Source organism: Lissotriton vulgaris, chromosome 7 (assembly GCF_964263255.1).
Source record: "Lissotriton vulgaris chromosome 7, aLisVul1.2, whole genome shotgun sequence".
Classification (NCBI taxonomy): Eukaryota; Metazoa; Chordata; class Amphibia; order Caudata; family Salamandridae; genus Lissotriton; species Lissotriton vulgaris.
In genome coordinates, this window is record NC_141695.1 from 1,565,654,428 (window position 1) to 1,565,672,733 (window position 18,306).

General features: G+C 42.5%; 1 protein-coding gene across 2 annotated transcripts in view; it reads left to right on the top strand.

Annotated features, from left to right (window-relative positions):
- Positions 1–18,306, top strand: part of RIPOR3 (RIPOR family member 3) — a 471,988-nt gene that overhangs the window by 293,755 nt on the left and 159,927 nt on the right. For both annotated transcript variants that reach the window (XM_086932462.1, XM_086932461.1), the window contains one exon: positions 6,389–6,534. In XM_086932462.1, the coding sequence (XP_086788588.1) occupies positions 6,389–6,534 (146 nt within the window). The remainder of the gene's footprint in view (positions 1–6,388; positions 6,535–18,306) is intronic.

Consider the following 18,306-nt stretch of genomic DNA (forward strand, 5'->3'; position numbering starts at 1 on the left):
GGGGCGCACCCTAGTGCCTTGGCACTAAGGTGTGGGCCTAGCGCACAGCAGCTGAAATCTGTGCCGGCACGAGGGAGAGCGGAGAAGAGTGTCATTTCTCTGTGAATATGGCGATCTCCTGCTCTCTCCCTGTCACGCAACGCAGTGCAGCCTCTTAGGAGGCTGCGCTGCGTGACTGTATTCAGAATCTAGGCCCTAGATTCCAATTAAACACAATTTTAAGACCCCGCACCCAAAAAGCGCTATTACCATGTTCAAGTTAATACCTATATTTTACTGCCATGGGAGTTGAGGCAGAAATAAGTTCAATGTAATCTTCATGCTGATGGTCAGAGGCTTTCTGTAACCCTGTGATGTTCATTGTCCACAATTCACAAACAAAGGCATGAATGCAGACCAAGTCCAGGTCTGTGCAAACGCAGGCAGATGTATTAAATTCTCAAGCAACACGGCCCTCAGCCAGCAAACACCCCCTCTGCTGTATACACACTCCTGGGGAAGAAGAAACTGCATGCATCCACAACAAAAAATGACAATAGAGCCTGCTGTGTTTAACAAGCTGGCAGGCAACACATAAACAACACACGCTTGTCCCTGATCTTTCATGTGACTCACTTTACTGGAATTGAAAAAAAAGGGATGTTTTATAAATATCATGTGGAAAGTACTGTGCTCTTCAGAATTAGCTTTTTGGCCCCCACACTAGTGCTCTTTTGTATTCTGATGGAAAGCTGAGCCAGGCATGTCCAACAAAATCTCCCAGGGCTCCTCTGGCATCGTTTCAAGTGGAACATTTACCTCGCCCTGCCTGTCATGTGTATGTTACTGCAAGTGATATATATTGAAGGGCTTGGACTCTTTTTGGCACATGAGTGGACACTAGAGGAATGAATAAATGTATATTTTTGATTTCCCCTATACAGAGGTACATTGGATGTGACCTGGTTGTCATGGGTCCTAATGCAAGCATAAAAAGTGTATCCTTGCCCCGGATTCAGTAGTAAAAGATGGCCATAATTCGGCTGTAGATTTCCCTCGTACCCATTGGCCATGATTTTGCTTCACGTGTGGCACTATTGATAGCTAAAACCCTTGGCACTGGCATTTGCTCCAGTCCCATTATTGCCCTTTGATATCTCCTGAAGTATACAAAAAGTGATGGATGGAATGCTTAAATTAATCTCAGCCACTCGCATCCCAGTCCATCGCTACTATGCACACCATGCCACCTCAGGTTGTACCCAGCCATATGCAAATCAGTCTTGACGCTGCTCTCATTGGAACAGTCCAGCCCCAACTGCCAGATCAGGTCCTCCCTGAACTGGAGCACAAACAACCCAGGACTGGCTTTGCCCTGATTATTGCTCATCAGCCAGGTATAGCTTTGTTCCAGTGACAAAGTAAGCATAGGACCCATGTCTAGGCATACCCCTCCAATTTAGGTCAACACACTAAAGTATTCAAAAGGCGATCAATGGAATACTTGAATTAATCTCAGCCACTGGTAATTACTCAGGGCAGCATCACAGTCATCGTTATTCTGAACACCATGCCACCTCAGTTTGGACCCAGCCCTTTGAAAATCTTACGCAGTGAGCAGCTGGAACCAAGCTATACCTTGCTGATGAGCCCTCACTAGGGTGAAACTGGTCCTGCGTTGCTTGTGTTCTGGTAAGACTTGGCCTAGCAGTGCGTGCTGGACGTTTCCCATTAGAGCAGGGTCAAGACTGATTTGCATAGGGCAGGGCCCAAACTGAGGTGGCATGGTGTGTAAAATAACAAAGGACTGGTAATGCGGCCCTGAGTTACTACCACCGGTTGGATTAATTCAAGTATTCCATCCATCACTTTTTATATACTTTAATATACCCAGCACTACCTCTGGTCTTTGAAGTGATGCATGTAGCAGCGGGAGCAGAAAGCACACTTTTTTTAGGTTTGGCTAGTAATAGTGTTTGCGCCATTCACAGCACACATATTGTATTATATGCATACTTTAACCCCTTCGATGCTGGTGACAAAGCCAGCTCATCATGGGTGTTACCTGCGCTGCGCGCATGACGAGCTGGCTTTGTCACGTAACGCGTGATTTTCGAATTTTCAGCGCGCAATGGGAAAACCCGCTAGCGCGCATGCGGTTAAGGAGATTCGGTTCAGCCTCTTTCAGCCATTGTCTACTTTGACTCAAAAACCTCAGTCCATTGTTTTGAGACCTTGTCAATCAAATCTTGGATCAGTCCATTAACCTACAGGAGTATTTTAGTCGCACCTTGTTTCTTTTGGCTGTTTTAATGCATTTGTGTGCCTATATTGGAATGCATGAGGGACTGATATAAATGTGGAAAGTACACTCTGTCATCACACTTTCAAATCTTGAACGCATCCATGCACAGTATACACAAAGCAATAAATATTTAATCATTTTGCACTCTAGCAGGCATTTTTCTTTTTGTCTGTGCTCAAAAGAGAACATCATACCTATTGGTTTTTATCAATGCTTGCTACTTTCTGTAGTTTTTACTCTTTGCCCTTCATCTGCAAACATCAGACTGTCATACCATATGAGCTAACTTTGGACTTTAGGTCAATATAATTCAATGCTCCCCGGCATCATCCGCTACCCACCCTATAACCTCATCTTTACCACTTCTTGTGTGGGTCGTCCACATGACCCCTCTGTTATTTTGTGACATTTTTACATATCTCACGCTGAACGGTTAGTATGCTCAATCGTTAATGTGAGGTATTGAATGAAGAATTTATTTTGCACTTGCATAAATAAATATATAGGGGCTCATTCACGAAGAGATATCTGCACACACAAATCTACTGCTACTAAATTTACTCCTACACTTTTGAGTAACTTTACTACTTTGTGCTATTGTCAAAATCCAAATGTAAAGTTACTCAAAAGGGTAGACTTACATATCTCCATCCACTGAATAGGAGATGGAGCTAAATTGACAGTTGTAAAGTTACTCCTACCATAAAGTAGCAGTAATAAGTCCAGTATAATACATGGCTAACCATTGATACTGCAACACCCTCCCATAGAAAATAATAGAGGTAGGCTGCAATCCCATAGGAAATACTGATAAAAGAAATTACATTATTTAAAATAGTTAAAAATATAAATAAATGTAATTTCATGTTTGAAAAAGTATCTAAATATAAGACAACTTTTTATATTATTTTAGCACATTTTAATAAATGTTTTACATTTTAAAATGAATGTAACATTGTTATTAAAATACAATTAAATTCTATTTCATACTATATCTTACTTTCAATAATTAATGTTAATTGAATTTAAAATATTCAAATGAATTGACTATTTAATTCAAAATGAAGTTAATAGTGCTGTCGCTTTTTCTTTTTTGTTCTACATTTAAAATAATAGATAACATTAATTGATTTCAATATTTAACATAAAAATAGTTTTACTAATATTTCATTTTGATAAAAAAAAATTTATTGGCCTATACTTTACCTTAGAGAGATGTAAACCATGGTGGGTGTAGGGCCTTCTCATTAGAAATGGCGCAAGGCCTCACACACCCACTTATGTGGCACGCTTCATCATTGGGCTGCTTCTTGCTCGAAACACCCATAGAATAGTTCACATGAACTACCTCATCGTGAACTACATTTGAAGATCTTTTATGACAAAATGATGATTTGTGGTTGGTATAGAGGCTTAGAAAGTGAAATTATCTAAGAGTTTTTCTGAATTACTTTATTCACAGTTAGCGCTGGTATTTACCAAATACTGAAGAAGAATGATAGGGTAAATGAGTAATCTCTTGTTCTGAGGGTCAACATTTTTCAGCCAGGTTGGGTAGGCCCATGCAGGGTCACAGACTTTTGTCAGGACCACAGATCTACCAAATACTGTACCTAACTTGTGCTCTAATTCTAATGTATACTTAAATTAACCATCTCAACTAGAAATGCACTTGCAAAGCAATACTTGTGATTAATCCATAAACTATTAGCCTGTAATTTAGAGAAGACAAGACAGAACAATTAGCAGTGGTTACAAAGCCACCTGTTCCAATATTATAGAAAAAGATGGCAGCCTGCTCCTATTGTTATGCAAATTAAGCACTGCTCTTGGTGTGGACATTATTGGTTTCATCAAAGGCCCTACCTACTGTCTGTCATAGAGTAAGTGCGACAAAGCTCAAGTGGAAATGTAATCCAGCACTGGCATCCTTAAATGGAAGAATTATGTTTGCCAAAGCTCCAGATCAGCTTTTTCCTGATCAAGAATCGCCAGCCTGTCACGTAAATAATAGTAATTAGTACACATTACAAATTGTCTCTTCTCTATGTGCTGAAAACAGGTATTATGTACAAGGCAACTCTTTGGTACTCATTTTATCAACCTAAGAAGGATGAACAGCTGAGTGGTTGTACATTGTTTGAACCTTTTACCTTTAGTTTCCAGTAATGGTTCTGCAAGAGGGGCATTGGCCCACTGAGCTGTAGTACCAATAGATTTCATGTGATTACCTCCCATTTGCCGAGCCCTAAGTGTTTGAGGAGATAAGCAAGAAAATTGGAAGAAAACTAGGACACCGGCTTGTTCTGCAAGTGATTCTAACCTCACCTTTAATCTAACTTTAAATGGGAAAAAAACAAGCATTAGCTGAAGTTCGGTCTGGTGCAGAATAGTTCAAAGACGGAAAAAATGTATACACTGTGCATGATACTGAGCATTTTTTCATTGGTGCCAACAAGCAAAATTATTAAATTGTGGACAGCTCTTCGTCTGGCTAGTTGACAGTGGGGGGGGGGTCATTTTCAGCTGACCACTCACCTTCCGTCAGAGATAGTGCATCCTGTCTTCCCCTAGTACCACATGTGTGTGACGTCACCAACCTCCATCTTATATGCGTGGACTGGCTAGGATATTGATTTGGCTTTAGCTAGTGCACATACGGCTGATTAACAGATATTAGTGTATAGCAGGCTAGCAGGAGTGGATTAAAGTAACATTAACATAGTATTTATTTTATTTATTTATTTATTTATTGAGTTTTATATAGCGCTGGCTAGACCCGGAGGTATCAGACCACTTTACATGAGGAAGAAACATTATTTCAGATCATGGTTACAAAGTTACATCAGTTACTGGAGCATAGTTACAGGAATGACATGAGTACAAAGGCATAGCATAATCATGAGGAGAAAAACAAATAGGCAAGGGGGAGAAGATTAGGGGTGAGAGGGAAGGAATAGGGGAAGTAAAGGAGAATAATGGAGGGAGGGAGGAGGGAGAAGGTATAGGAGGCACAACGGGGAAACGAGGAAAAAATCTTTCACTACTCCTTTCCAGCCTTCTAAGCGCCTAATGAGGTGGCTGAATTTTGCTGCGGAGGTACCAGACTTGCGGAATTTAAATTACTGGCCATTGTCTCTGCAGCAAAGACTGGTCATTACAAGTTTTTTTTCCAAAATAGGGGAAATAATTGCTCGACTCGGATTTACCGGGGGCAGTTTTTCCCCATTTCAGCAAAACAAATGCAGATATTTTCTGCCTGCTCTGAGCAGTTGGTAAGTATCTGTGGTACTGTCACTGAGGGTTTGCAGTGATGGGCAGAGTGAAGGGCACACTTTTGCCTTTCCAAGGTGAACATTTTCAGATCCCCAGCACTGATGCGGGTGGCGTCAGGCAGTGCTGTTGCTCACAGTCCTTGTTGTGCAAAAAATTTACCGGTCAGGCGTTTCTGGCCACGGATTTATCAGATGCAGAGTTCTCAGACCCAATAATGTTGGGCCCAAACATACTTGCAATGGGAACTTGAGTTCATTCAAACCACTTTATTCGGCTAGCGACAGCCATAAAAGTACACCACGAACAACAATTTTCATACGAAAAGCACAGAAGATCATATTAATACATTTTGAATTCAATAAAGTATACCACATACAAACAATAAAAGAATACCGGTAAAAAGAGGTGACTTGTAATTCATTAATAAAGCAATAAAACAATGAAATCAATATATAAAATCAATCAACAATTTAAAATTTCTAGCACCCTTCCTTCCTATGTCTAACTACCGCCACCCAAAAATTTGCAACATTAAAAATCTCCCAGGGGTTATTTAGCAGCTGCAAATATAGTAAGGCAGGTTTAACTTGCACAAAACCCCTCCCCTTTAAAATAGGATTTAAAAATGTTCTCCTCATGATGAACTTGATTTATTTCACCCGGAGTTACCGCTGTAGGTGAAATAACCCAAATCGTAATGAGGGCCATTGGTGAAATAACCTATGTGGTAGGGCAAATTCACGCGTTTTTAGAGTATGTCTCAAATGTTATTTTGAAACCTTAAATGCATATTTATATTAATGCTTGTGATACATATTTATTCTGTAGGTCATAGAACTTCGGGGACTGACAACGGTGCTGGTCGGGCTCGTAACGTGCGACTGTGCAGACTTTTTCACCACAAGACCCAGGAGTGTTATTGTCGACATAACGGAACTGGGAACCATCAAGCTGCAACTAGAGGTCATCTGGAAGTAAGTCAGTAACCATGTGCAGTGAGTGATGGGGTGAGCAAGAACATGTGGCCTAGTGCTTACGTTTCCAATTCTAACTACCGGAGATAGCTATGCTCTAATCCTGGCTTCCCTACAGATTGAACTGTGTGCTCCTGGGCAAATAACCATATCACTCTCTGTAGGCCTTTCACTTATATGGAAAAATTCCAGTAATGGAGTATACCTCCCCTTCTGATAAACAAAAGTGTTCTCATAGAGTAAAACTCCTGGAACCATCATGCATGTATTAGACACAAACCCCGGCTCAACCACATGCACAACACTGTTTCAACCCATACATCTGGCTAAGGACTGCCAAGTCAACATCATATATGTATTACGTTATATTCATACTTCTCCCTTCACCTACAGTACACGTAAAGCTCAACCCTGTACACCTAAATGTACAGAACACTGCGTCAAGCCAGATAGCAACAGGCCATACACATTTTAAATATGTGCTATGCATATGCAAACAACATGACAGCTAAATCCTTCTGGTGCTATGTCTATAGGCCATTCGGTGTTGCTTTGATTGATCTAGTGGGCTAATTAAAATGAATAGAAATGCTTGAATCTTTTTATTTCCATAAAACGTCAATACGAAAAAAACGTGATGAAATATTTTTTCGTATTTCTCTCATTTATGGAATTTTACTGGTTCACTGACATATGGCGTGAACTGAAAGGCACACAATCCTGTAAAAAAGGGGGTGAATTAGTTTCACAAGCACAGTTTCCCTGTGGATGGATATCTTCTTTTTTCGACAGACTGATACATTGCTGAATATTGTGCCTTTTGAATAGAAAGTATGGACTTTTGTGGAATAATTCTACCTGGACCTAGCCTGGCAGTTCGGGCTGGACTGTTCCCATTGGGCACAAGGTCAAGACTGATTTGCATATGGCTGGGTCCAAACTGGAATGGCATGGTGAGCAAAAAAACGATGCTTTTAGGCCCAGATCTTTGTACTGGGGTGAATGTATGACATTGTTCTGCATTCAGTCCATCAATTGTTCTTTTTGAATAATTCTATATGTTAGATGCTTTTTACTTGCAAGTGTAGAATAAACTCTGGGTCTGATGATTGGCTTGAGGAGTCAAGCAGCAGCTGTGCAGGGGGAGTGTTACAGGAAGCCATCGTAACAAAACTTGAGGGGCACCCTGGAGCTTGACCCAGCACGCGGGGGCTGCAGGAATCTAATTACGCCACTGCTAAGACGTAGGTAAAATGCACAACACATATGGTCCATGACACTTCCTCCTCCCATATGTCTGCTTTGCTTTGACTGTGGGTGCCCTGCACATCTGCTTTGAACTGCAGAGCACACATGGAACACACCACAATCCTGGCATGGCACTTGCCCAAGATTTCTCTCCAATATGATTCAGAGACATATACCCACCCGCAATTTGCGCTCAGCCCACATGAACCTTCTGGTCCCACCATACTTCAAATCGAAGCGGCTAGTCGGCAGCAGATTTGCGGTGCCGGCCCCTGCTTCTGGAATGCCCTGCCCCTTGATATCAGATCCTGTACAGACCTGCTGAGATTCAGGAGACTCCTTAAGACATGGCTGCTCACTCAGGCATATGAATAACACACCAGGACTCTGGCTACTCCTATACATAGCGCCAAGAAACCAACAGGTGTACATGTGCTCTATAAATAATGTTAACATAAAATAACATAACTAGCAGGGGGTTTGTTCATTTTGTGATTTCATAGATTATCAATTCTTTTGTATGCAGCAGGAGTCTTTCAAAATGCTCAAAACCCGAAGGTTACTTGATATCCTTCTGATGTGTTAAAAGCTTTAACCCCTCCCATGCTCATGACCAGCTGAGCTCGTCATGAGCCACGGCGCTTCGGTGCTCATGACGCCGTGGAACGCTCAGGTGCGGAGAGAATTCCACTCCTGTGCTGAACGTTCCACGGGAGCCAATGCACCTGTGACGAGCTCAGCTCGTCATGAGCACAGGAGCGCCGTGCCTCATGACGAGCTGAGCTCGTCATGAGCATGCGGGCGCTGTGCGCGCCCCCCTGCCCTCCAGCACGGCAGGTGAATAATCCCCGCAGCGAAGGGGTTAATGTCAAATAAAAGAGCAGTGGGTGGATTTTGAACTCAGATTTTGCAGCAGAATTTAAATCTTTGCACATTTCCATTGAAATTGCCACCAAATTTGCAGACAAAGTTTTACTGCTAAAACTTTATTGCACACAAATGATAATGTGTAGATTTAGGGTTTCAGTGAATATTTATGAACACCCATGTTAAAAAAATAAACACTAATTCCCATGTTCAAAAAATAAGCCGCAATTTGTCAGAAGACATAGCTTGAACTTTGACCCCTGTCTTTGAAGGCAGAAAATGTGACAAGATAAATACAGGATGTAAAGGGATCTTTATTGCTTGGACTTTCATGACCCACCAAAAATAAGCTCGGCACCTCACCAGTGGCTCGCGACCCACAGTTTGGGAAACACTGCCCTAGCTAACTTCTCCCTTTAGGTAACGAAAGCCAAATGGTTCTGAATGGTACTTGCTAGACCAGAGACAGCACAGGCTCCTGCATATATCGAGGGCTTCACCAAGTGATCCTAAAATTAGAAACAGTCTTGAGCCATAAAGGAGACAAACCAAATCAGAGGCGCAACTAGAGCCAAATTTCGGGGGGGCTAAGGAAAAATTTCGGGGGGGGGTTAACCTTTAATCAGTAGGCAGAGTGGAGCTGCAGGGGCTCTGAGAAGGGGCGAAACAACTGCAGGGCCTAATTAACATTCAAATGGTCTTTTAAAGACCTGTGAAACGATCGGGTGCGGCTCTGTGTGTGCCCAGGATCTGTCTCCTCCTGCGCTGCCACACATGACGGGGGGGGGGGGGGGGGGGGGGCTGAAGCCCGGTGAGCCCAATGGGTGTTGTGCGCCTGAACCAAATGATATGCCGTCCGTGGGTTGTGCAGGTAAGAGTGGTGGTGCAGAGTGGGGAGGATTTTGACGACGACAAATGAAAATTAATTATTTATTTAATTTCCCCTCGTGGTCGTCAATCAAATCCCCCCCCCCCAACCTGGCCCCACTGCTCTTACCTGCACAGGCACCAGCTGTGATATGCACGTGCACCATTTTCAGGCAATTACTTCCAGTTCATTCAGACGTGCCCTGGACGTCTCTGGTTAAAGCCAATATTTTGTTCATGAATAAGAGTGTTTTCAAAGAACAGCGTGGAGGCAAGTCTGTGTCTCCAGAGGACAAGAGGCAGGGGCTGACAGTCGCAGCTGCATTTTTTGGATTCTGCAGCGCTTCTCGCTTTCACAGGCAGGAAGTACCTTCCGTTCCCACGGTACCTCGGAGACAAGCAGGGCCTGGTTTCTAATGAGATCACGTTTTCTTAAGAGGCGCACTGCTGTTAGGAATCAGGTGTGCTCAGGGTCGGGCTGGGCCAGAAAATTGGACCGAGAGCCGAAATAGAAGTGGCCCCCCTCAGTGAATTAAATTCCTGAAAAAGTGACCCATGTTTTTGCAAATCGAAGCAGTTTTGAACTTGTAAAGACACGCTGTATAAGTGGTTTGCAAGATGCGGATGACTGAATGGATTTGAGCTTGCTGCAGGAAATATTTGTTTAATATCAAGGAAATGAACAGTAAAAACCAGCACACCAGACCTTAAAAAAGGCCCACAAACAGCCAAACAAACAGGCCCACACACTGGCCTTTTAGACTAGCCCATCGGGTATTGCCTGTTTGTCCTATGATATGCCAGCCTGACCCTGTGTGTGATTCCAAAAGTAACACCTGTTTCTACGCTTATCTTCCACTTTCATGTTTCAAGGCTTTGTTTAATACAGGTATCCGGAGTTTGAGGAGTCCAGTGTGTTGTTTCTCACAAAATGGGGCATATTTCCAGGCCTCTGAACATGTTTCACATTGAAAAATCAAGGATAGATGCTACCATAACACAGCCCGATGGCAGTCATTTTAGTTACCCGAAATGGATGACTGAGGTGTTATTTATTCAATTAGTGCAAAGATATAATATGGATGTATTATTACTCTGCAACAAGCCTGATCTGAAAAAAAACACTGTTTGCTGCCTCAAAGGTTGTGAGTACAAATTACTTTAACACAGGATACATCACTGCCAATAGCCAGAGGGCCTCTTCAATGTGATTTTAACCTTACTGCTCAAACTTGACAGTTTGCGTCCTGCTTTTTGTTAAATACATTTTGCTAAAAACAAATATACATTAATAAATGCAACCACATAAACCAAATGTATTTGTATATAAATATCTGAATGTTTCAGCCTCTCTTAACTGTATCTCAGGATCATACTGAAAATACAAAAAATTATTTTAAAAATATATTAAGAATATTATTCTAATGTTCTATTACTATCCAGCATTTGTTTGTATAATGTTATAAGATCATATAAAATGAGCATTTCATTTTTGTGACTTATTAAGATTAATGCTGGGCTTTTGGTTTCAAAGTACCGCCATACTGTGTAAAAGGTGCTAAATTGCATCTAGTGACTAGATCTTAAAGTGCCAATTGCGAAGGATCTAAGAGCATAAATATTAGTAGTCAGGATACCATAGGTTCAGAAAAGGGGCCTGATTCCTGTCTTACATTTTCAACACATGTCTTACACTTTACACATTTGAAAAAGCCAGTTGTTGGAACTGGGAGCCATGTGGTCGCATTGATTTGGTTATTAGTTGGTTTCATATAAGTACTGGTCAATAGATCCCCCAATGATGGTGCTTTACTGTAGGTGATATTAAGCATTTTGGTAAGTATTATTTCAAATCCTCATCCATAAGTAACATTATCCCTGAGTATGTCTCTCACCCTTCCACTTAATGTGTTGTATTCAGTTATAAATCTAACATCTTGGTTTTTGTTTCCTTCTTTCATACTTGGCACTTTCTTTGACCTTAACAGTGTTTCCCGTTTTTTAGTACTTGCGCTTTTTAAGGCATCCTGTAAGACTGTTTCCGGATAACCTCTTATTTGAAATCTTTCAATCATTTCCTTTGCCAGATGTTCAAATTCAGATTCTTCTGAGCAGGATCGTCTTACCCTTAGGAACCCCTAATATGGGACACTACATTTCAATGGTAAGGGGTGTCCACTGTTGACATGGAACTTTACAGTTTGTGCGGGTCCGTTTTCTGTACATTTTAGTGCAAAATATATATATACATATATTAAATATTGATAAGGTCTTGGAGAATAGATTTCCCATGGTAATACGTGGCTTGGTAAATGGAGATAATGCACTCTGCCTTTCCCATAACTTTAAATATATATATATATATATATATATACATATATATTTTATGCGCCGACCTCCCCGCCCTGGCCTACGCTGGGGGGGAGGTATAATTGAAAAGGTCTACACTGCCTCCTATGTATGTTTTTTCTTTCCTTTCACATGGGGATTGAGTCCCTTAATCTTAAAATGGCTACCAAATATCTCTCTAGATTTTGAAGGCAGCCAATCAGATCTTATCCTTTGATTTGCTGGTCTTGCAGTACTAGCAATGTCTTTACAATTCGAACTTTAATTTCTTGAAAACTGCAGAGCGGACTTATACCAAATCACGAAAAGCATGCTTTCTGTGTCAAGATATAGCTTTCTGTCAAATGTTGTGTAATTCCGTGCAACCGCTTTGGATGTAGCATTGTCTAAAGTTCCTATGGGAAACTGCATAAGGAAAATGCGTTTTGGGACCCCACCACCATCCCCTTTTGCTTGGCCCCCAATTAACATACCACCCATAAACTTTGCAGGAAGGAGCTGAGGCAGAGTGAGACCGTTTGACACATTTTCAAGAAACTTTCCACAAAAAAACGTTAAAGTTATTAGCAAAACAAAAAAAATCAACTTCATATGGAAACTGGGTCATCAGACTGCCACTGTGTATTATGCACACACACATTGAAGGGCTTTCGATCATCCCTCATCATCCATTGATCTGTTCAAGTGTTCTTCACACTTTGCTTCAGTCTACATCAGCACCTCAGCATGGCGGCCATCAGTTAGCCCTCTTCAGCCATTGGCTGTTTTCAATGTGAGTGATGACATTTTGCTCTTGCGCTACTGTAAATGCTCACATCCACCTAAAAAGAAGTGCACGTCAGTGTCATGTCTGGTAGGCTCATCTCTGCTTTAATTTTAGCTTTAATTGCAGGATGTTATTTACTTTTGAAAATGGGTCACTTTTCCTTACTTTTTTCAAATGTATGCATGGTACCTTTTTTATTTGTTTTTATTTTTACACCCTTCGTGTTTAGTGCACATGTTTACGGAAAAATACATGCATTAAAAAAATAGCAGGCATGCAAAGCGTTTCCGATTGACTTTGCCAGTGCCGTTCAGAACTGTGTCATGTGAAATTCAGCAAATAAAAAAAGGTAGTCTCTCACTTTACAAAACATGTAAGAGATAAAATGGGTGTTTGGGGGGGAAAGGTTGGATAGCACATTGCGTGCGTGTGTTTTGAAATCCCATTGGTGATCTGGCAGGAAACTGAAGCGAGCAGCTGCTGTGTGTTCATTCCAGGTACAATCTGCATCATTAAACTGCACTCACACTAAGTATGGCCGATAAAGTTTTTGCCCATTATTAGAGAATGCAATTTCTGGTTTTTCAAGATTTAAAGGGCTGTAAATTGGTCTCTAAATTGTAAAAACCAAACAGAACATTCTTTATTTATAAAATCAAGTAAACAGTCCCGTGCAAGTAGGAAAAGAGCTGACCTTGAATGGTCTGAACTGCCAGAGAGTGCATGTGAGGCAAACTGGCTATGAACTCCTTCCCAAAAATATGTTTAAGAGGAGATTCATACCCAAAGCTCAAATATTCGGGACTTTCTCATCTGGCTTGATACTTCTAAGGACTTTGGCCTTCGGGCAGAACCAAAAACTGTGAGACGTTGTTTGTTTTTAAAGACTGTTCCGAGTTTTTACAGTTAATATTCGAGAACGTAAACCAGCAGCCAGCACTAACTACCCTTGGGTGGTACGGCTGCATTCATAGCGTGCCACCACTAGGTGACGCCAAATTATAGGACAAGGCCTGGACAGCTGCCTGTTTACTAGGGGCAGTCAGTGCTCCAACGCCACGCTGTTATCTTTGCTCCAGCGGCACACTGCATATTTCCCTGATGTGCCCAAAATTTTGCAGCATGTCTCAAAAACGGAGCTGCGTTTTCGTAAAACCTTTAATTTATGTTTATATCTGTGAAAGACAACAGTGTGCTTCAAAGTCCTCTTAGCACTTTGTGGGGATATTTATAAGGTAGGCGTCCAAGATCATAAACTTCAGGGGTCTCAGGCCAATCAGCCATACTTCAAGCAAGGTAGTGTGTTTAATTATGAGTTCTTATATCTCTCTTTGATGATGACTTTAGGATGGAAAAGGCTTCTGCTTGGAGAGACCCCAATGTCATATCACTTGATAAATAGCCAGTTGGTAGGTCCTGTCTTGGGTCTTTAACTGGTGATACATAGGTACTTGTGGTTGGTGTTCTTCTCTGAGTTTATTCTCAGGTTTGACTCACAGTTCATTTTGGCTGATTGTATTCATTATCCATGCACAAGAGATGAGTCGAGAGTTTCTGGATGCCTCTGTTGAGTCTTGCTGCAGGGTAGGGCAGCCAAAGTGTATTACACTGAAACTATGGAAGTTTATGGAGACCGATCTTAGGAGGTCTCTGGCAGTCTGTTAGTATTGGATATATATCTGCGTTGTTACCTACCCGCGTGGTATTGACAGCGTTATAAACGCGGTTTCCCATATGGACTACGTGTAGTCTTAAAGTCTGTCTTTCTTTATTGATGAGAGAAAGAGAGATCTTCACAACAAATTTTCAGGATTAATGGCACTTGGAAACTTGAATACTTTCTCCTTTTTAGGTCGAGCCTAGAGTCAACGGGCATGCACAGCTCAGCGAGGCATGCTGTACCCGGAATGAGCAGTTTGTTCATGCCCACCATATTTAATAGTTTTTTTCCTGTGCCTTTCTAACTGTTTCTCTTTTGTCTGGTGAATTTTGCCATTTGTCACTCCTTTGGGTGTGTTTGTCTCATACCTATTGTTTAATGACAATGTAGCTGCTCCTACCAGTTGTCTTAAACCCCACGGGAAATTGCTCAACAGGGCCTTGGTCTTGAGATGCGAGAAGAGTTGAGTGATTGCTACTGTTTCCGATACCTCTGCATCAAAGGGTAGACGTGAGATGGATCTAAAGTTGGCCATGGAGTGTGCATGTTTTCCTTTTTGGAGAACTATCCTAGTGTGTATCAATCAAGGTGTTGATAAGGTTGGTGATGGTAAGTGATAAAGCAAGAGGCACAACTTCCACATATTTTGTACCACATCTAGTCATCGATTGAGATGATTATTTGTAAGATGTTAGGATTTCTATAATTTCCGTCTCTTGAAAGGATACGAGCTAAGAAAATGGTGCATGGTCAATATATGTAAGGTGCTAATCACGTAGACGGTTACAGTTGAGGTCACAATATTTTTCTCATGATGTCAATTTGATTAGAGAAGAAAGACTTTAGATGGTCAAGTAGCTGTATCTGAGAAGCAATAATTGTGTGTGTGGTCTAAAGTGCCTCAATTTCTGTGTAGACACAGAAGTATTTTTTTCTGGCTATCTGCATTCTTCATTTCATCCAGGAAATGTTTTTTTTTTTTCTTTTCTGTTTTCTTGCTCTGGCGCATGCTAACTTGTAGCCATGTCAGCATGTCCATGTGGTTATTTGTGTGAGTAGTGTACAAGCTGCGTCATGAAAGTCCTTGCATTTCAAGGAGTCCTTGGCAGAGGAAGGAACACCAAATACCCTGTGTCCTTATAACCCTTTTGGCCTGTCAGTCAGTCTTGCGCCACTCTGCCGCTCTTTCTCCATCCCTGTAACCAGGTCCACCTTCCCTTTGTGCCCGGCTGCTTGCTCTCTGCCCAGTAGTGAGACCTCGAAAGCAGTGCTCGCCTGAATGAGTTGGACCTCCCGTGTAAAAACCTGCATCATAATGAACCAAGACCATCTTTATGTAATGTGCAAAACCTTCCCAAACGGTTAAAACGGTCATTCAGGTTGACAATGGCCCTACATTAACCTCTAAATAATTCTTGCCATTGGCACACCACTATACATTCTACTCGGCACCACATACCTTCATCATACTTAAGTCAACAAAACTCAGGAAACAGTCCTCTTTCAAGGAAATCAATGTGTTGCATTTTTCACTGATCCATTGGAGCCTCCCTCATTAGTAATACAGCAAGCTGAGCATATATTAGATAGGTTTGGCCCCATCACAACCGAAACCCTTTGTAAATGTAAATGTAAATGTAATGTAAATGTAAATGTGGCGTATTTGTATAGCGCGAACAGTGACCCGGAGGCATCCCGGCGCTTGTACTCCTACCACAAGGGAACCCCTCCTGGCTTTTCCTTGTGGGGTGTCCACTCCTGAGCATCCCATGGTGAAACCAGGCATCCCTTGTGTATCAGGGGGCCTTTGTGGAGACTAAGCAAGCTATTGCCCAGAGTTGCAGCGTGGGACCCATGCTTAGAATCGGCACTGAGGCGAGAATATCCGGTCAGAGGAATTTAAGCCCGAAACCCGCCGAGGCGGGAATCGAACCCTGGTCCCTGGCCAGCGTTCTGCATCAAGGTCTGCCGCTCTAAGCATTGAGCCACACTTCTCCTATCTTTCAGTCAATCAAAAGCGGCTCACCACTTGACCCAGCCCCACTACATATTTTAAAATCAGTTGCACCTTATATTCTGGCCCCCATAGCAAATTTGATTAACATCTCTCTGTCACAGGGGATCGTACCCCCGAGTTGGAAGATGGCAGTAGTCAAGGCCCTCCTAAAAAAAAACAATCTTGACCCCACGGATGTAGAAGACTGATTGTCTTATTAAATCCAGTAATCAGTAGTTGATTAAAAGGAAGTTTATTTCATTGTATCCAACCACAAGAGGAGCGCCTCATCAGCCCGGAGTCCGACAAGCAACTGAAGATGCCCAACGGACCCCTGGCTTCAGAAAGCTCCATACAATCAAAACAATACATTCTCTGCATGCGATGGTGCATGCAATACAAATACATTCTAAAGCACGAGATATGCAAATACATTACACTACAACGGAGCTGAATAATTTTCGGCCTATCTCTCTTCTGCCAGGTATTAGCAAAATGGCAGAGAAATTCATCAATCGTCAACTATCGGACTACCTAGAAGCAAGCGACCTACTTAAACCTTTACAAACGGGATTCCGGCCTGGCCAGGGTACGGAGACTGCAATGATGGCGGTGGTTGAAGAGGCTAGGAAGATCATTGATGCAGGGGGATCAGTGGCAGTGATCCTCCTGGATCTGAGCGCAGCCTTCGACACCGTCAATCATCTTACGCTGCTTCAGCGATTGAGAGATTTGGGCATTTCAGGACTTGCTTTATCATGGCTTAAATCCTTCCTGTACAATCGGTCATTTCAGGTAGCCGAGGGCAATTTTAGTTCCAACATAACCCCACTTCTTTGTGGCGTCCCCCAGGGCTCTTCCCTGAGCCCTACACTTTTTAACGTGTACATGTCCCCACTTGAAAAAATCGTCACCCCCTTCGGTATCAAGCTCCTGACATATGCTGATGATACCCAGCTTGTGGTATCATTAAGCCAACAGGAACATCCCTCCATCGATCTGAACTCCTGTCTGAGGGATATAGCCAGTTGGATGGGCAGGTCCAATCTTAAGCTCAACAGCGATAAGACGGAGATCCTGGTTATGGGCAATCAGTCACATTTCCGTCCTGAGACGCTGTGGCCTCCATGTATGGGCCCACCTCCAACTCCAAAGTCCGACATCAAAAGCCTTGGGATCTGGCTGGATCAAGGTCTAACACTTAATACTCAAGCCAGGAAAACAGCCGGGGCCTGCTTCGGCCTCCTTCGCATCGCGCGAAAAATTCTCCCGCTGCTGCCTCCACAGTCCAGAAAGCTCCTGATTCAGGGCCTTATACTGTCCAGACTGGACTACGGAAATGCACTTTATCTTGGCACCCCAAAGAAAGTGACAGCCAAATTGCAGGTTGTACAAAATACTGCTGCGCGGATTCTTACGGGCACCAACAACCGCTGCTCAGCGAAGCCGGCCCTCAGGTCACTGCACTGGTTGCCAATACTCGAAAGGATACACTTCAAGGCCTTGTGTATCACCCATAAAATCCTGTATGGCAAAGCCCCTCCTATCCTAAAAGACTTTATCACCCCACACAAAACTAGTAGAACCCTTCGCTCCACACATCTTCACCTGACGACAACACCCAGGATCAAGAGGGCCCGATCAAGAGGACGCCTGTTTTCGTACAACGCCTCCAGACTTTGGAATGCACTTCCACTGGACATCCGGTCCCAGCCCAATCTTCTTTCCTTTCGCAGGCTTCTGAAGACCTGGCTGTTCCCTTAAAATCCACTCACCTGCTCCGACCTACTCTATCATTAGCGCTGGGATGCTCACGGGCAGCCATGCGCTCTAGAAATCTGAAAACATAAACTTAAGGGCCAAACATGGCAAGTGCAAAACATATACCTGAGCTTAACCAATGATGGGAGGACAATGAAAATCTGCTACTCCACCCTAAGAAAATAGTTTTCGATAAGAATGACCAGGTTCAAGGCAAGTCAAAAATCATACATAAAAGTAAAAATATGTTTACAGAGG